General features: G+C 44.5%; 1 protein-coding gene across 3 annotated transcripts in view; it reads right to left on the bottom strand.

The window, feature by feature from the left end:
• Positions 1-11,222: 11,222 nt before the first annotated feature.
• Positions 11,223-20,163, bottom strand: part of Bili (FERM domain-containing protein 8 Bili) — a 67,879-nt gene continuing 58,938 nt past the window's right edge. The window contains exons 10-11 of one of the 3 annotated variants that reach the window (XR_016142011.1): positions 19,264-19,490; positions 11,225-11,534 (exon numbers count right to left, since the gene is read on the bottom strand). Coding sequence is in view for 2 of the 3 variants with exons in the window: in XM_089092613.1 (XP_088948739.1) it covers positions 19,330-19,490 (161 nt within the window). In the remaining variant the exon portion in view is untranslated. Of the gene's footprint in view, positions 11,535-12,983; positions 19,491-20,163 lie in introns of those variants that run through there. The other 2 variants (XM_089092614.1, XM_089092613.1) reach the window with 2 other exon arrangements.

The following is a 20,163-nucleotide window of genomic DNA, read 5'->3' as shown; positions in this document are numbered from 1 at the left end:
AGTGTTCTATCGTACCCCCTAGCCGACAGATGTTGGGTTCAGACACAGAGACTACGTAAAAGTGGCGATCAGCCAGGAGTCTCGCCAACCATATCTTCTGTGCCCCTTTTAAGGGGGCCATCTCTAGCTTTGCTATCGAGGACGTGAAGTCAGATTATTTGGTCAAGCAGCTTCCATCTAGCCGTATCTGAGCACCGAGACAACTCAGAGCACTAGTCACGCTAACGGCCAGGATATCTACGGGTCCTTCCTCAACAAGAGTCCCCTTTCTTGTACACCCGGGAACGAACAATATGTTCCCCAAAACTTTGTGATTCTTAGCTTTGCCTTGCCAATCTGAGCACAACGACTGAAATTTACTTGGGTTGATCCGCAGGTGCCAGCACTTGCAAAAATCGGCCAACCCCTCTATTAGCGTCTGAGCCCCATGACGGGACTTCAAAATTAACAATAAATCATCAGCGTACCCAATTGCTGCAAACTTTACTCCACCATAGGCGAATTCCTTTTGCCAATTTTGTGCTTTAAACTTGTCGCAGTAGCTCTGCAGTCGTTGTACCAATTGATTGGTGGCTAGGCTTTGGACCTCCTAGGAACGTCATGACTTTATCGATGATACAAGGCAGGCCAAGGCCCCAGTCCCTGGTATATAGAAAGCTGCTGACGGTCGATTTTGGAGTGTGCAACACCCTCTTGGCAAAAGAATTTAGTTTTCTATCGTACCCCCTAGCCGACAGATAATGAGTTCAGACACAGAGACTACGTAAAAGTGGCGATCAGCCAGGAGTCCCGCCAACCATATCTTCTGTGCCCCTTTTAAGGGGGCCCTTTCTAGCTTTGCTAGCGAGGACGTGAAGTCGGCTTATTGGATCAAGCAGCTTCCATCCAGCCGTATCTGAGCCCCGAGACAACTCAGAGCACCAGTCACGCTAACGGCCGGGATATCTACGGGTCCTTCCTCAACAAGAGTCCCCTTTCTTGTACACCCGGGAACGAACAATATGTTCCCCAAAACTTTGTGATTCTTAGCTTTGCCTTGCCAATCTGAGCACAACGACTGAAATTTACTTGGGTTGATCCACAGGTGCCAGCACTCGCAAAAATCGGCTAACCCCTCTATTAGCGTCTGAGCCCCATGACGGGAGTTCAAAATTAACAATAAATCATCAGCGTACCCAATTGCTGCAAACTTTACTCCACCATAGGCAAACCCCTCAGTGCTTTTAGTAGCGATTGCACATCGGTTTACGTTGGCAAGGAAGTCGTATATAACCATGTTAAACAATGTTAGACTCAGAGGGTTCCCTTCCTTAACTCCGACCCTCATCTGAATGTGCCCCAGTTTTTCCATCCCTACCTTCAGGTGTCTAGACACACCTGAATATAGGTCGGCAATCACCTGAACCAGTTTATCAGTCGCACCAAAATAGTTAAGTGCCCCTTGCACACTTCAGTGCTGCACCGAGTCAAACGCTTTGGACAGATCCACTGCAACGAGGCAGATGGACCTTCACTGAGTGCGTGCTTCTTTGATCAATGCCTTCACAGTGCAAATATTCTCAAAACAATCAGGTCTACGCACGAAGCCTCTCTGGCACCCACACAAAAGCTCGGAGGCATTAAGCCTATTTACAATTATTTTCGTGTACAGTCGCAGCAAAGTGCTAGCGATTGTGACAGGTCTAAATTTGCCAGGTAAGCCGTCACCCTGGTCTTTTGGCACCGGTGTAGTTCTACGATGCTTCAGACACATTGGTATCTTTCCAACCGCCAAAAAAGGTATTCAATAGAATGGCCAAGACATGAGGATCCACCTTTTTCAAGCCTGGATCCTTAATAAAATCGGGCCCGGGGGCCGATTTCTCATTAAAAGAGTTGAGAGTTCAACACACTTCCTCATTTGGTAATTGGACAAGTCATCTGGGGCCTAGGCTTTGTTACTGAGGGTACAAATCCTTCCTCATCCCTGAGTGGCTTTGATTCGAACAGAGTCTTATACTCTGCGAGAAGCTCATCCTTCTCGGCAGAGGTGAGCTACCTCTCTTCTCTTTCAATCCCATCGACGCATAGGACTGCGTGTAAACAGGCCTTCCCACTGCGTCTAAAAATCTCTTGACATATGCGAAACCTCCTTTCCTGAGGTCTTTCCGGTCGAACTCTTCGTTTAGGAGTAGCGTCACAGGCAGGTTTTGTCTGTTGCCAAACTGTCCCCCACCTCTTCTTCTCCCTCCCGTCATTTGCTCCATCCCAGTACTTTTAAGGTATCTATCCGAGAACTTCCTAAAGAGTATATCAACAGATAATCTGTTTTCCAGCACAAGAAGGGCGGTGGCCTTGGAGCTTCTCGCCCCGAGGATCATTCCTTCCAGCTCTGGAATCAAGACCTCGGGGGGGGGGGGGGTCATCTGACATTGCCATTTCTCTATCTTCAAGATTCTCTTCTATCTCAGTCGCCAGTTTTGAATAGAACCCTGATCTATTCGACGCCGTTCTGAATAGAACGGGATCGATGGTTGACTCGTTGATTTTGTACCTTTTCTTTGGCGGAGATACAAGACGGGCCTTGCAGTCGGCTTCCCGACGCACGACGTCGTCAAATATCCCAAGGGGATCGGAGCACTGGCGGGCTTTCTTGATGGCCTCCACACTCCTCTGAGGCATCATTGAAGCTATGACCTGATTTATGTTAATCAGTTTCCCACGTTTGAATTCGATCTATGCGACCCGCTTCAGCTCACTGTCAGACCAACAAACCCGTTTTATTCCCGCGAAACACACTAACGCTGGCTTAGGTAGCGGGTCCCGACGTACCGCCTGGATGTGGCATCACAATGACACCAACTCTTCCCTGGACTTCTACATCACTACTTGTTACGACTCACCTACCGCCTTCCACAGCTACACCTTCTACAACTCTGCTTGCTACAACACCACTACCGCCTTCCACAGCAACACATTCTACAATACTACTTATTACATCCCTGTTCATTACAACATCAGCACCACCGCTACTCATCCGCCTGCCACCATCCAAACAGGCACTACTACTTTCTACAGCTACCAAATTCACATTTATTCCAGATGTCCAATCCATAACCTTTGCAGTGCGGGAAGTGATCCCACACCTGCGACACTTTGTCGGAGATACGTTGACGCTTCGGGCACCACCAAGTCACTCTGCTTGCACTAATTAGATGACGAGGCATTTGGCTATTTTTGCGTTATCATTTGTCTCCTGGCCGCAACCTTGGTCCTAAAACCTAAGCTACAACTAGGAGGAGAGAGTACCCGCGCACCTGTACTCAACCATACAGCCCGAAGGCTCCAATCTCTAGACTCACTCCTTCTAACTAAGGAGTGAGCTCACCCTGCGCAGATTCTCAACTGTGCCTTCTAAAATGAGGGTTAAAATGCCGGCCGGTCAGGGTTGACAACGGATTTGCACTGCCCTTTGCCAACCTAGCGGCCCCAAACGGTCCTGATCAGCCCAATCCCATAAGGGGAGTAGACTGTAACGTACTAACGTTTAAATTAGAAAAGAACAGAGATAGGAAAGAAAAAATTCCAAATTCTATTGAGAAGAAGCCTTACAAAGCCGCCGGTTAGGTAAGATGCCACTGAAGACCTGATAAACAGACCAACCCTGGCAACTCCACTCTCCGGAAGCCAGGTTCCAGCTATAACCTTCCAGCACCCATGTTTCCACATACAGACCCGTCCTGGCTACGGGCTTGACCATAGGGACCCTGCCTGTGGTTCATCTCGTCTCAGTCCCAGCGTCTTGGGTGGTTCTTGTCTGCTGAGGCCGAACCTACTGACCAGACCGTCCCCAACCTCTTCTGCGAAGGCGATCTGCCCCGACTGAGCAGTCCCACATCTGCCATCATGCACATCTCCCCCATTACCTGGACTGGCCAGGGGCCGTTACTGCATAGGTCAATACATCTGCGTTAACAACACTGGAGCACACATTCAATTGATTACCACATACTACTAAATCCTACGACGTAAAGCACTTCTACTGGTGAAGACTAATGCGTTGTTTCCATTGCCATGATGTTAACCTTGGTGAAGCTATGTGATATACCAAGAATCTTGTTAATCTTCGAGTTGGAACTTCTCCAACCTCCCCGAGCCCCAAGTACAACAGGAACGACATCAAGCCTGGAAATTTCGCCTAAGTCAGAGGGCATATCCTCAGGAGTAAGTACGCCATACTTTCGTATCTTTTTTTCAGCTGCTCTATTGAATACCGAGGGGTGATCGTAAGCCACCGTAACATCCACAATGTAGGCCACACCTAACTTAACAATTACGAGATCCGGCTTGAGCCTTTGTGTGCCATGAGTCAAATATGTTTCGTATATATACCTTAAGTTGCTTCCTTTAACACGTTCTATCAGAGAATTGACCACGGAGTCATGCCGTTTGACCCGGGCCCCGTGGACGTACACACAGGATTGTAGGACAATTTGAATAGTCTCCTGCGAAGGGCATCCATGCCTGCACATATTCGGCAAAGGGGTGGAGTTGTACTGGATCCTTCTGATGGGATATAATTTAGTCCGCAACTGAATCGCATGACTATAGAGTCGCCCCTTAAAGAACGGGGTCTGGCCTGGAAGCCAGAAGCTGGTGTTTGGGTTCGCTTTGAATGAGTTCGCCCCATGACCCTGCCATGTTAGGGAAAACTCATTTTGCCAATTTCGTGTCTTAAATTTATCATATTGGCTCCGCAATCGTTCCACCAACTGGATTTTACTAAGTGCAATGATCCACAAGTCTGAGGAGGTCCGAAGCTTACGCAACTGACCCCCCCAGAAACGCCATCACCTTCTCGAGAAGACCGGGGAGGCCAAGGCCCCCGTCCCGGGTCTGGGTATGTAGGAAACTGGTAGTGGTAGATTTTTGAAGGTGCAAGACCCTCTTTGCAAAAGAACGTAACGTTTTCTCGCACCGCCCAAGCCAACAGATGGTGGGGTCAGCCGCAGAGATTGTATAGAAGTGGCGATCAACCAGAAGTTTCGCCAACTTAATCTTCTGCGCCACCTTAAGGGGGGCCCTCTCTAGTCTAGCTAGTGAGGACGTGACGTCGGCATCATTGGTTAAACAGCTCCCGTCCGGCCGAATCTGGACCCCAAGATAACTCAGAGTACCAGATGCCCCTACGGCTGGAATACCTACGGGTCCCTCCTCAACAAGAGACTCCTCCTCTGTACGCTTGAAAAGAATGACATATCCCAATACTTTGTGCCTTTTAGCTTTACCTTGCCACTCTAGGCACAACGATTGGCATTTACCGGCGTTGATCCGCAGGTACTGGCGCCTGCAAAAATCTGAAAACCCTTCCATTAACATTTTCGCTGCATGGCGCGACTCCGAAATTAACAACAAGTCATCAGCGTACCCAATCGCTGCAACTTTCACTCCGAAATAATTTAATCCTGGTGCATTAGTAACGGTTGCACTTCGATTCACGGCGGCAAGGAACTCGTCTATAACCATGTTAAACAGCGTTGGACTCAGAGGGTCCCCTTGCTTAAATCCAAATCTCATCTGAACGTGACCTATTTCCTCCCTCCCTTCCTTCAGCTGTGTAGACATATCTAAATGTAGTTCGGCAATCAAACAAGCCAGCTTTGTCACTCGCAGAGAATCGATTAAATACTCGGAGCACACTTGAGTACTGCACCGTATCAAACACTTTGGAAAGATCCATTGCAACGAGGCAGATGGTTCTCCCCTGAGTGCGCGCCTCCTTGATCAAAGCTCTGACAGTGCATATATTCTCGAAACAACCAGGTCTGCGCACGAAACCTCTTTGGCTCCCACACAAAAGCTCGGAGGCATTAAGCCTATTTACAATAATTTTCGTATATAGACGCAGCAAAGTGCTGGCTATAGTAATTGGTCTAAACTTTACAGGTAAGCCGCTGCCCTGTACTTTTGGCACCAGTGATGTTCTACATTGTTTCAGGCACGTTGGCGTCCTCCCAACCGCCAAGAAGACATTCAACAGAATAGCCAAGACATGGGGGTCTACCTTCCTAAGGCTTGGATACTTGAGCAAGTCCGGCCCTGGCACTGACTTGTCATTGAAGGAGCTGAGGGTTCTACTCACTTCCTCAGGGGACATTGGACATGTCACCTCGTCCCCCAGACTTGTTACTGAGGGTACGAATCCTTCCTCATCCCTGAGGGGCTCTGATTCAAACAAAGCCTTATACTCTGCGAGAAGCGCATCCTTCTCGCTCGAGGTGAGTTTCTCATCCCCTTCAATCCCATTTACGCTTAGGACCGCGTCTAAACAGTCCTTCTCCCTGCGTTGGAACAACTCGACAAATTCGAAATTTCCTTTCCTGAGGTCTCTCCTTACGAACTCCCTGTTTAGAAGTAGTGTCCTTGGCAGGGTTTTCTCTTTTGAAGCCGAACCTACCGCCAGACCGTTCCCCACCTCTTCGACCCCCTCCCGTCATCCGTTTCTCCATACCTGCGCTTTTGAGGTATGTGTCAGAGAACTCCCTAAAGAGTGTATCAACAGATAACTTTTCTTCCAAAACAAGAAGGGATGTATCCCTGAAGCTTCTCGCTCCGAGGGTCATCCCTTCAAACACTGGAATCAAGACCTCGGGGGGGGGGGGTCTTCCGCCGTTTCCATCTCTTCAGTAACAAGATTCTCTTCTATCACACCCACATCCAGCTCTCCATAGAGCTATGTTTCGATTTCAGTAGTGGACTCTCTGATTTTGTACCTCTTCTTCTGTGGGGATATCAGTTGGGCCCTGCGGTCGGCCCGCCGACGTGCAAGGTCCTCCAACATCTCGAGGTACTCGGGTCACTTTCGGGCCTTCTTGATCGCCTCCACCGTCCTGCCAGGCATCTCAGAAGCAATGGCTTGGTTTATATTAACCAATTTACCGTGTTTAAATTCCAGTTCAGTGACCCGAATCAGTTCATCATCACACCACCTAGCCCTTTTAATTCCCGCAAAACATTCATTGTGTTCGACCGGGTGCTGGTGTCGCATATGCTGTCCCAGACCCGAAACAGATGTAAACTCCCTGCCACAGCCAGCAACAATGCACTTTAACATGGGGCCCTCACCCACACTGACGTTGGTTTGGGTAGTGGGTTCCAAAGAACCCGTCGTCCCAATGAAACCAACGTCTCCCTGGACTTCTAAAACCTGCTCTGGATGCCTTACCTCATCCTTACGCACAACAACAACATCAACATCTGACATAACAACATCCCTACTATCTACCAAATTCACATTCATTCCAGATGCACGAGCCATGGACGACTCAGCCACACCTCGCAGGCCAGAACCTTTGCAGTGCGGGAAGTGCCCAACCACCGACGACAACTTGTCGAAGGTTCGTGAACACCTCGGGCACTGCCAAGTCACACTTCTCACTTGGTGTTTCTGAGTCATATGCTCAGCTAGGAGCTTGTATGCTCGGGACTTGTGTCCACAAATGGTGCATACTTTGCTCATGTAATCCAGGATTCCGGATCCGGGTTTATTGCTACCACCGGATGTTGAAGGACAGGAGCCTGGGTTCTGTCGATTGGACCGGCCATTACCTTCACCTTCTACGCTCTCACCTCGTCTGTCCGCATCCGAGGCTACGCGGACAGTCTTTTGATCATTATTTTGTGTGCTCATTTCTGACAGGTGATATATAACGGGTGCACCTCCCTGACCTGGTACACCCGGGTGGTTTCCTACGATTGAGGTACCACCGGACCCAAGCCACTATCGTACCAACAGACCGCCTTTAGCAGTTGTTGCCTTTGACTGACAACGCTTCGCCCTCTCTCGGCCCTGTGATATATGCAGATCCCTCCTACATATATCGGTGAGAGTTAGGGACTCCCGCGAAGATCATCGTGAAGGTCGGAACTGCGTATTGTAACAGTATCCGGGCGTCTGGAGAGATCACTTACCCCCCTGATGTGAAGGGGGCCGAGCATCATTGGCGGTACCAAATTTCGTCCAAGTACCCGGGGTCACCCCCAAAGCACAAAACGAGACAATGGCTGTACCTGCTCCATCCATACAGATAGGCCCCATCCAAGGATAGGTCCCACCCATGCACATTGTTCATCACGGATGATGCCCTACTCCGGGACAGCCTCTCTTCTGTCATAACGTTCGTGTTCGCTCACCTTCTGCCAAGGTCCCGCAGTCCAACCCTCAATCGACTGGGTGTGATAGCCTGCGGTAAAGCTACTTGACGGACCCGCGCGGTTCCCAACAGAACCGTATGTCATGGTCAATACAGGTCCCCTGTTAGCGATCTACACTCGTCAGTCCCGTGACAGTCAATTTTGCCCAAGTGTAATCTCCCTTCCACACTGTGATCAGATAAAGACTACATTTTCCCAGCATTTAGCTCGATTGCACGCCCAATTCTGACAGTGAGCGGGTCGCAAGCGGTCACTCAATTAAGAGCAACCACCTGTGTCGCCATAGTAATCAGGTACGAGATCTCAATGTTATCCCGCCTAACGGACCATCATTGCGCTCATCCCTACGGGGGTGAGAAATAAGCCCGTAACAGAAGGAGTATCCATTCTCTCCAAAGAGGATCCATGAACAAAGAGGAGTCATAGTTACTCCCGCCGTTTACCCGCGGTCCGAGTCATATGCTCTGCTAGGAGCTCCGGTGGCTCACTCCACACACTGGGCATGTCTTGTTTGTGTATACCAGCTCTCCCGTAAAGGGAACCTGGTTAAGACCATGTGGATGCTCAGTATTTCCCCCCTCTTCGGCTTCAACTCGTTGACACAGATCCGAACGGGACATCTGTTCCCGTGCCGTCATTTGATCTTTATGTGCTCCCATCATTACAGTCAGGTGATATTACAGGTGCACCGCCGCTTACTTGGTGACACCCGGGCAGTTTGAAGTACTGCTAAACCCTAGCCGACTCGTACCAACAGACAATCAAGGTATCACGTAGTAAACTCTGTAAGCAGAGTATTTACGGTATTTTCCCTTCCAAAGCAAGAACAGCGGCGGTCCTGAAGCTTCTCGCTTCTCGGGTCGCTCCTTCAAACTCTTAAATGGAAAGCCCAGGATGGCTTTCCAACACTGCTAACTCTCCATCGACAATATATTCATTTACTTTATCTGGCGGCATTGGCTCGCGTATCTGTACCACTTCTTTGTCGGAGATACAAGATTACCCCGACGATCAGCTTCCCAACGTTTGGCATTCTTCAGTATCTCACTATATCACTTCACTGACGAGGAATTATTGACTGCCTCTACAGTCCTCCCAGACAGTCGAGAATAAACATACTTTTTGAAGTTAATCAGATACCCGGCCTCTGCCTCTAAGATCGCGACGTGCTTCAGCTCTTCGTCCTTCTAATAAGGCCACTTCTTTCCCGAGAGATGCTATCTATGTTCCACCAGGTGTTGGTGCCGCATGTGCTGACCCAGATCCTAGGCGAATGCAAAACTTCTGCCACAGACGAAAGCAATACACTTGTGAGGACCCTCATTCTCAATAACATGGACTTGCATAGTAGATGCAATTAGACCCATGTTCCCTGCATGATTTTTACCAACGATCATCCGTAGTTCACCAACATCATCCACACTACTTACAATCGCACCACATAAGACACTCCACCTAACTACCTGGAGTTCAGCAACTTCTTGCGTGACAAAACCTTTGCAGGGCGGGAGATGCCCCGCAGCCCTCGATACTGGATCAGAGATCCGAGGACACTTCTGGCACAGCTAAGTCACAAAGCTTGCTCGAAGCGTTTGAACGACATGCTCAGCGAGAAGCTTATAGCTCCTAGGTCTCACTTCACAACTAAGACATTTTACAACTCTGTAGAAGAATGCAGGTGAGAATGGAGGACTGACCTGCAATGGCACCCCAGCTGACTTCACGCCGTCGACACGTTTCTGATTCACCCAGAAGGGTCCGCGCCTTCATTTGCTCATATTTTTTTCTCCTTTCAAAGCACATGTGATTTATAACGGGTGTAACACCCTTTTTTGGTTACAAAAAGGTGACTTGAATCTCTGGCCCATTAAAGGAAAATTATGTAGAAGGAAAATTATGTTAAGCTAAGTTCAACATTTTTGTGGGGGAGGGGGCATGAGATGATGAGTGTGTATTGTCTCAAGGTCTAGGTGTCTGTATCCATAGAAAAATTGAATGTGTTGGCAGCAACAAGGGATTTGATCTAGCTCGGTAGTAGGGGATCTCTGAAGAATTGAGTATTCAATGCTTGCGATGATTCTTAAGTTGTGTGAGCCTAATTCCATGCCATCTTGAAAGCAGACGTCAGATTACTAACATCGTGGTGGTTGCTGCCCCAGCAAACTTTTTTGGGGGGGCGGGGGCGGGCGGAAAACAGTCTTTACCTTTCCCGAGGACCCAAGTAGTGCAAGACAAAGTGATTGTCTTACCAGGCCTGGTCCCAAATCATTAGATTCATTACTTTAAGATCAATACATCCACCAAGCATGAGTTATGATATAACTTAGAATTTTTCTTAGAGAATGATCCCAAGCTTGCTGAAAACAGGGACACTTTCCGATTTTCACATGCTTCAACATATTTTTCAATCCTAAGTTTGAAACATTAACGCTGTATGACTGTAAAAAAGAAAAAAAAACAAAAAGGAAAAAAAAAAACTTGCAAGGGCTACATAAACCTTAGGAAAATTAAACGCTTTCTGTTTATGTACTGGTAAAAATATATTCTCAGTATTTTTTTTTTAACTTTTGCATTTTAATCATTGTATGCAGTCAGTGGGAGTTGTTTCTATGTGCATCAATTTGTAAAGCCAACTCTTGATGGTTCGCTTCTCTTGTTTTGGTAATTTATACTTATCTTATTCTGTTGATTATGTATCATCCTAGCAGGTAATGAGTAGAACTTTTTTGTATGGGCGTCATTGTGCCAATAAATTACATAACTAACTTAAATTCCATACAATAGAGCTAATCAGGTTGAAGTTAATACAAATGGACAACAGCGGAATATATCAAATAAGTTTTAAAGTTTTCAAAACAACTAAGTTTAAAAAAGCGGGTTTTTGTCTCTCCGAAAGCAAACAAACCTTACTGGCCTAAGAAAATACGTAAGAATAATTAACTAATAGAATTAAAGCAGAAATTTTAACACTTAAATTTGGGAACTATTATATCTCTTTTTCTCTTTCAGTTGGTCGATTACACTGGGCAAAATTTATTACTTTCTGTCAGAACTTTGCTTGACAGGGAAAATATAAGACCTGGTAACACAATACAATCAGTGATAATTTCAAATATTTTACGATGAACGCTTTGTTGAAGAGTAGACAACGGAGATCAAACTTTATTGAACACTAGCTTTCAGTCCGAGACTCCTGTGCGAAGTTTCCAGCTACCTCGCTTGTCAATGTGAGTTCCATCCTCATCAAAGGTTGCTACACAAAGACGATCAACTTTCGAGAAAACTGGTATCCCATTTAGAGTCCGATACGTCAGTTTTTTTTGTTAATGGAGTAAGTGCATCTAAAATGGATACAATTTATATAAATAAAGAAAGTGCAGTAAGCGATTATTTGACGACAATATTTTTACTAGGCTAGAAGTACCATTAAAAAACACCGATTTTTATAGGTTTTTCTCTCCTCTTCTTTACGTATATTAAAGTACAAACATAAATTAAGAAAACTAAGCAAATTAAGAAAATTCCAAAGCAAATTAAAGCAAATTAAGAAAATTCCAAAACTAATTTAAAGAAATTTGATGCTCCTCCAAAAATTAGGAAACAAGATCAGAGTCAGGAATATTAGGGGAGAGCCAGAAAAAACTAAAGCCTTACTATAACCAAGAAAATGCTAAATAACAACTTTACAGCGGAGGATGTTCACAAATTACTCAGCAACAGAAAAAAATATGAGACGATCGAGCTGCAATGATTAGTTAAAATTGGAAAACAATTTCACGGCGAATATAGTTTTCGGGCAAATGCCTCTTTGAAATCGCGTGGTTTATGCGTTTTCTCTTATAACCGCGTCTATTGTTCATGCAAGTCACATAATTATGTGGTTATCTCCAATTTCTGCCACGCGTCCTCATCCACATTAAGTTCTAGCATACGTCTTTGAGTAGGTTATCTGTGCCGGTGACGAAATCTTATGATCATGCTAAACGGTTGTCCACCTTTAACCGGAAGTTTTCTTCCTGAATTTTATCATTTTCGGAAAACATTCGCTTCATAAGGTACATCTGACTCAAAAAACCCAAAAATTCCTTAACACAGGTGCATAATCAAGAGAGATTTTACGTCTATAGCTCTTCCCCTAAATTGCGATTTTTTGTAAAAAGTTTCGTATATTTCCCTTTTGACGGCGTGTTCCGAATTCCTTGCATGGAAAAAAAAAAAATTCGCGTTTGTTTATCTGCATTGATATGCTGCAAAACCAATCATGGCTGTACTACAATATTGTGAATAAAATAATTTTTACACTCAGCAATATTAATCCCCTTTATTGTTTGCTTGAACATAGCTACTATATTGGCGATATTTATGGCCAACCCTTTAAACGACAATGACACAAAGGAACTATTGCGAGGAGAGCACACCAATAAATACCTCTGCTTTGGAGTTTGGTCAAGATCTATGAAAGTTAAGTCTAAACATACTACAGTAAGGAACACTATTTTGGGTGCTATACGCCAGGAAAATACTTTTCCTTCTACGATTTGATCATTCATAAAAAAAAGAGATTTAGGTTACTGCAGTATTGGCCTCCACAAATGCCTTGCCCCCCCCCCACAACAGAAAACTGAACTGGTAGTCCTTAATCAATCAATTCCTTTCTCTTTTCCTGGCGGTCTTCAGACAATCGACTCAGACTTGGAACGAATCTGAAAGTTAAAATTTTTTAAAGTTTAGACCATTGAGTTTCAAAAAGTTGGGAACCGAGTCCCACTGAACGCCGCTTAGGTCGAAAAAACTGACACGGCTGTTTTATCCCGGAAATTAAACAGCCAGTGCAGTACGTGTAGCTAAAAGAGACCATTCTACGAAATTCTGACCACTAGTCGGTGGTGACCATGAAATAGCCTATTTATGGAATAGGCTATTTTAACTATATTTTGCTGAATACCACGCAGCAGAAAACAATGTTTGAAAAGCTGACAAGATTTTGACAACATATATTATATTTCTCTTTTAATCAGAAACAAAATCATAGAAAACACCTAAAGCTACCTGAACAGTAAACAGACGATGAATAAAAACGATTCAAAGAAAATATGTAAATGGAGAAAAAAAAGCCCAGAATAAGAAGATTACCTCGAATTTTATGTTGAGGGGAGAGTAGACTAAGATAGTTGTCCCTCACCCTCACAAAAAAATACATGCTAAGTTTTTTCTTTTTTTATGCCTGTTGTCCGAAAGGCTTCACAGCTGCTTATTTTACAAGTTAATAAAGCAATTAATAAATAAATGAAACAGCAAATCATTTTCATGTCGAAAATTTGTATCTACCTTAAGTAGATGAATAGAAAAGCTTTCCCGCTTTTAAAAACAACTAAACTACATCTTGACTCAATTGTAACGTAAATATTAGATACGCCATTTAATTTTTGGCACGGTGAGATGATGGCGAACTATTATGTACAATATAACATTTCTCACTGTTTGATTTCAAAGATAATCTAAAGTTGTAAATGTAAATTAAATTGTCTTGCACACAGCCTAAGGGCGTATCTAACAACTTTTTCCGAAGATGAGTGATGCGATGAGGAAAATGGCCACCTAAAGTAATGACTATAGTGGCCATGGATGCAATAGATCTATGAATAAAACCCATTTCCAGAAGTACTAAGACTAGAGAGAGAAAAATAAATTAATGAAAGACAACAGTATAAATTAAATTTATTATTTTAAGGAAAGTTATCAAAATGAAATTTTACTAAAGGAATATAAAATATAAATCGGCCATTACGCTTTAAAGTCAAAAAAATATTTTGATAGTATTGACAATTTTCATTCAACAATTTAAATTGCTCATAATACACTATAAATGTATATATTGAAAAAAAATAAATTCAAAATAGGAGTTTTTAGAGTGTTATACCAAACTATAAAACAATTAAAACGAGATATTCCAGCCATTAGCATAAGGTTTTATATGGGACGGTCCTTATAAGGAAGTGAAGTAAACTTATAACTTGCTTGTTGGGTTTAGCAGAACAGGCTCACAGTGGAACAAGTTTGTCCAACCTCCAGGACGTTTTGTGACCGACATCACCTGTTGTTGTGGTTTAACCTGAAGAATTTCCTCGCCTGAGCACGTAGGAATTGCTAGTTATTGAAGCAAATGTCCTTTACCACACACGACCTCCCCTGGGCAGTCCTTTAACGGGACTGCTCAGGGGCCGTAGGTAGATAGGTCACATTCAACATCGCAATCTCCGTCAAAAACGGCCATTCATTCAATGGATTACTACTAACAACATTACTACGACGTACACTACTGGTAAGAGCTAATAGATTGTTGCTGTTGCCGGTTTGGGCGATTCGGCTCTCAACACTACTATGTAGCCTCAACATCAATCAATCATTTTTAATAATTCGGATGATGTTAATGTTGGCAAAGCTACGAGGTAAGCCAAGGATCTTGCCGAATTTCAAATTGACATGTCTCCAACCTCCACGAGCCCCAATAGCTATTGGGATGACCTCTATCGGGTGGATTTCACTTAGTCCAGAGATGTCGTTCGGGGTGAGTACGGCGTACTTTCGTACGTCTTCTTCAGCAGCTTGCTTATATATTCCCAGGCGATCGTAAGACACCGTCATGTCCACGACATAGGTCACGTCATCCTTATTAATTACGAGATCCGGCTTGAGCCGTTATGTGCCGTGAGCCAGGTAGGTTTCACGAATATACCTTAGGTTGCCTCCATTCACGTGCTCGATCAGAGAATTGACCACAGAATAATACCGCTTGACTCGTGCTCCGTGTACAAATGAACAGGATTGTAAAACATGTTGAATCGTTTCCTGCGAGTCACATCCATGCCTGAACGTATTCGATGAAGGGTCAGAGATATACTGGGTCCTTCTGGTAGGGTATAATTGAGTCCGTAATCGGATGGTTGCAGAATCGTCCCTTGAAAAACTTGGTCTGACCTGGGACCAGAAGTTGGGAATTGGGTTCACTTTGAAGGAAACCACCCCGTCACCCTGCCAAGTCTGAGGAAATTCCTGCTGGCAATTTCATTCGCTGAATTTATCTACACGGTCTCTGTAATCGTTGTACCAATTGGGTAAAGACTAGTGCAATGATCTACGGGTCTGCGGGGTCCGAAGCTTGCGCAACGAATCTCCTAGGAATGTCATGGTTTTCTCGAGGATACAATATAGGCCAAAACCCCCGTCCCTGGTCTTCGTATATAAAAGCTGATGACAGTTGATTTGGGAAGGTGTAATACCTTCTTTATGAAAGAACGCACCGCTCTATCGTACCGCCCTAGCCGTTGGATGTAAATATTACCCAATGAAACGCTATAAAACTGACGATTCACCAAGAGTCTCGCCAGGCGTACTTTCTGTGCCCCTTCCCAAGCCTCAAGGTGGCCCTCCCTAGCCTAGCTAGTGAGGAAGTGAAATCGGCTTCTTTAGTGATACAGCTTCCATCCGGCCGTATCTAAACTCCAAGGTACCTCAAGCAGCCAGTCACGCCAACGGTCGGGTTACATACGGGGTCTTCCTCAACAAGAGACTCCTACCTTGTACCTCCGGGAACTATCAATACATTCCCCAAAATTAAGTGGCTCTTAGCCTTACCCTGTCATTCTAGGCACAACGAGTGGCACTTACCAGGGTTTATCCGCAAGTACCAGCGCCTGCAAAAATCGGTCAAATTCTCAATTAACGTCTGAGGCCCCCGATGGGACTAAAAATTTAGCAGCAAATGATCTGCGTAACCAATCGCATTAAGTTTTACACCACCATATGTGAACCCAACGCCGTTAGCAACAGTGACGTTGCGGTTCACGGTGGCAGGGAACTCATCTACAACCATATTAAATAGCATAGGACTCAGAGGGTCTCCTTGCTTAACTCCGACCCTCATCTCAATGTGACCCAGTTCTTTCCTAGATATATTGAGACATGTAGACACGTCAGAATATGGGTCGGCAATCACCGTGGCCAGTTTGTCAGTCGCACCAAAACGATTCAGGGTCCTATGCACACTAGCGTGCTGCACCGAGTCAAACGCCTTGGAGAGGACCACTGCAACTAGGCAGATGGACCTCCCTTCCTACCGTGCTTCTTTGATCAACGCTCTGACCGTGCAAATGTTCTCAAAACAACCGGGTCTACGCACAAAACTTCGCTGGCTCCCACACAACAGCTCGTAGGCATTTAGCCTATATACAATTATTTTCATATACAATCGCAGCAAAACGTTATGGCAGTTGTTATTGGGGAAAATTTCTTGCCTGGTAAGCCATTGCCTAGGTCTTTTGGGACCAGCCTGGTTCTAAAACGTTTCAATAACATTGGTACCTTTCCAATCGCCAAAAAAGTAAATAAGTGAACTGCCAAGATATGGTCCACCTTCTTCAGGAATGAATACTTGAGAAGACTGGGGGCCGATTTCTCACTGAAAGAGTTGAGGGTCCGACTTACTTCCTCGGTGGTAATAGGACATATCAATTCTGTTCCTAGCTTATATACTAAAGGGGCAATTCCTTCCTCATCCCTTAGGGGCTCTGACTCAAACAGAGCCTTGTACTCGCCGAAAAGCGCACGCTTTTCGGCGGTGGTGATCGACTTCTCTTCTCTTCCAATCCCATTCACACATCAGTACTGCGTCTAAGAAGTCATTCTCGCCGCGTCAAAACATCACTTGGGATAAACAAAACCCCCTCTCATGTGGCCTCTCCTTGTGAACTCTCCATTCGGAAGTAGCATCATAGGTGGGTTTTTGTCAATAGAGGCCGAACTTACTGCAAGACCGTCCCCTGCCTCTTCTAATCCCGCCGTCATCTCAACACTTTCAAGGTATCGCGTAGAAAACTCCCTAAAGAGTGTATTCACGGATAATTTCCCCTCCACAGCAAGAAGGGCGGTAGACCTGAAGCCTCTAGCTTCGAGGGTTGCTCCTTCGAACTCATGGATTTGAAATTTCGGGGGGGGGGGGGTTCAACATCGTCAAGATACTCTTCTATCTCAGATTCCAGTTTCACTCTCAACTCTGTTACGGGCTCGTCGATCCCAGTTGACTCGTCAATTCTCTGCCTTTTCTTCAGAGGGGACACTAGACGGGCCTTGCGATCGACATCCCAACGCTTGACGTCATCCAGTATCCCGTGGTATTCGGGTCACTACTGGGCTTTCTTTATAGCCTCCACAGCCCTCTCAGACATCAAAGAAGCAATGATGTGATTTATGCCAACTAATTTCCCGGTTATGTACTCGATCTCGGCGACCACATTCAACTCATCGTCACTCCAACGAGCTCATTTAACTCCAACATAACGTTCCAGACCCGAGGCAGATGCGAAACTCCTGCCATAGGAAAAATACCCTTTAACAATCAGCCCTCACCCACACTAACACCAGCTTGGGTAGTGGGTCCTTCCCCTGGAACCGGCGTCCCAATGATACTAGCGTTCCTTGAACTTTTGACGCCCGTCCACTTGCCACCATCCAAACAAGCAACATTACATTTTACTACTACTAAATCAACATTCGCTCTAAAATTCATATCAGCCGATCCGGCCACCGCTCGCAGGCCAGAACCTTTGCAGTGCGAGAAATGACCTCCCCCACCGACACTAGGTCAAAGGTACGTGAACATTTCGGGCACCGTCAAGTCACTCTGCTCGTTCGATCTGTCAAGATCATATGCTCCGCGAAGAAAATGTAGATCCCGAGCCTTAATCCACAAGGAGAACAAGTTCTGATATTATAGATATGCTCGGTGGGATGACCTGTAGTGTACCATTCACCGAATTCAACCCGTCGACACGGATACCAGTTGGCCCGAAGGCCCCATGCCATTATATTTTCTTTATTCGTGCTCATTATTTCGATTACAGGTGATATATGACGGGTTCAACGCCCTTACTTGTTACACTTGGGAAATTTAAGGTATGCGAGACCAAGCCACGCTCGTACCAACAGAACGCCTTTGGTAGTTGTCGACTTTGACTGACAATATTTAACCCGCCCTCTAACATCATATGGTCAACACTCTGAGAAGTGTAGCCTGTTTAGGCTGAACCTACTACCAGAACAACCAAACAGGGCTCACACAGAAGACAGAGAGGTTGGGACTTCAACGTAGACCCTACAAGGAGGACGGGACAGAGATTTGCAAGACCCTACAAGGACAGAACTGGGATTTGCCAGACCCTACAAGTAGGACGGAACAGGGATTTGCCAGACCCTAGAAGCAGGATAGAATTGGGATTTGCCATCGTATCTGGGCGTCTGGAGAGACCACTAACCCAGAGACTAATAGAATCAAGAGCACGATGCGGGTGCCTATTTATTTATCTAGTTTAGGTCAAAATTTGGTTTTGCGCACTAGTCTGCAGTTTTAATAAGAAGAGATATATTTTTGGTGAAATTTTCGGGAGTTTTAGCAAAGATTCGTGAAGTTATTCAGCAATAGCTCGGCGCTAAGATTGAACGTGATTTTATATTTACTCCGGTCTCTCTACAAAAGTCGTATTCTGATTTATGCTGCTATTTTCAAGTGATTTTTATAGCAGCCCTTTCTCTTAAAAAAATTGTCTAAGTGAGACTTAAGAGGATTCTCTTTCCATCAGACATTAAAGTGGAATTCAAATACCAAAGTTAGTTGGTCATGATTTACTTCAAAAAATTGTTGTGGCTCAGAAGCTTTTTGTTCTTTTTCCTAACTATAAATTTAATACAAAAGAGTCAATCAGGTTGAAGGTACTACAAATAGACCAACAGAATACATCAACTAAGTTTTAACCTTAAAAAAAAGTTTTGAAAAGACGGGTTTTTGTCTATCCGAAAACAACCAAACCTTATTGACCTAGGAAAATACGTCAGAGTTACTAATCAATAAAATTAAAGGACAATTTTTAAAACTGAAATTTGGGGACTAGGATATCTCTTTTTCTCGTTCAGGTGGTCATTTTCACTGGGCAAAATTTACCACATTCTGTCGGAATTTAGCCTGACAGGGAATACATAATATCTGGTAACACAATACAATCAGTAGTACTTTCGTACATTTTACAATAAGCGCTTTGTAAAATAGTAGAAAACAGAGATTCAAACTATATTGAATGCTAGCTTTCAATCTGAGACTCCTGTGCGAAGTTTCCAGCTACCTCGCTTGTCAATGAGATTTCCATCCTCATCAAAGGTTGCTAGACAAAGACGATCAACTTTCGAGAAAACTGGTATTTCACTTGGAGTCCGATACGTCAATTTTTTAGTTAATGGAGCAAGTGCATCTAAAATAGATACAATTCATATATAAAAAAGTACAGTAGGCGATAATTTGACAACGATACTTTTACTAGGCTAGAAGTATCCTAAAAAACACCGACTTTTATAGATTTTTTTCTCCTTTTCTTCTTGGATGTCAAAAAGGATATAAATAGAGAGTATATATATAGTGAGAATTAAGAAAATTCCAAATCTAAAATAAAGAAATTTCATAATCCTCAAAAAATTAGGAAATAAGATTAGAGTGAGGAATATTAGGGGAGAACCAGGGAAAGAAAAACTAAATACAAAAACCAAGAAACTACCAAATAAGAACTTTACAACTGAGGATGTTCACAAATTAGTCACCAACAGAAAAAATATACAAGACAATTGAGCTGCGATGATTAGTTAAGATTGAACAAAAATTTCAGCTAAAAGAACATCGCGCACAAAGCTACGAAGAAACTTCGAAAAAAAAAACGAGCTGCTAGTCCCTACAGATACGATAGCAGAAAATAGTTTTGATGCGATTGTTCATTAGTACCAACGGCTTGCAAATGCAGCAACAGTTTTTGTTTGTACTCCTTAAGAACTACGTAAACAACCGTGCCTGAAGAGTGAAAAATAAACTCCAATAGATTTTTATCCACTGGTCTATAAGGAGGCACATTTACTTCACAGTTTTACTGCTTCTTA

This window comes from Artemia sp. Qi Xiang Cuo, chromosome 7, assembly GCF_049724085.1.
Source record: "Artemia sp. Qi Xiang Cuo chromosome 7, ASM4972408v1, whole genome shotgun sequence".
Classification (NCBI taxonomy): domain Eukaryota; kingdom Metazoa; phylum Arthropoda; class Branchiopoda; order Anostraca; family Artemiidae; genus Artemia; species Artemia sp. Qi Xiang Cuo.
The sequence above is the reverse complement of the archived record's forward strand: the minus strand, read 5'-3'. Positions and strand labels throughout refer to the sequence as shown.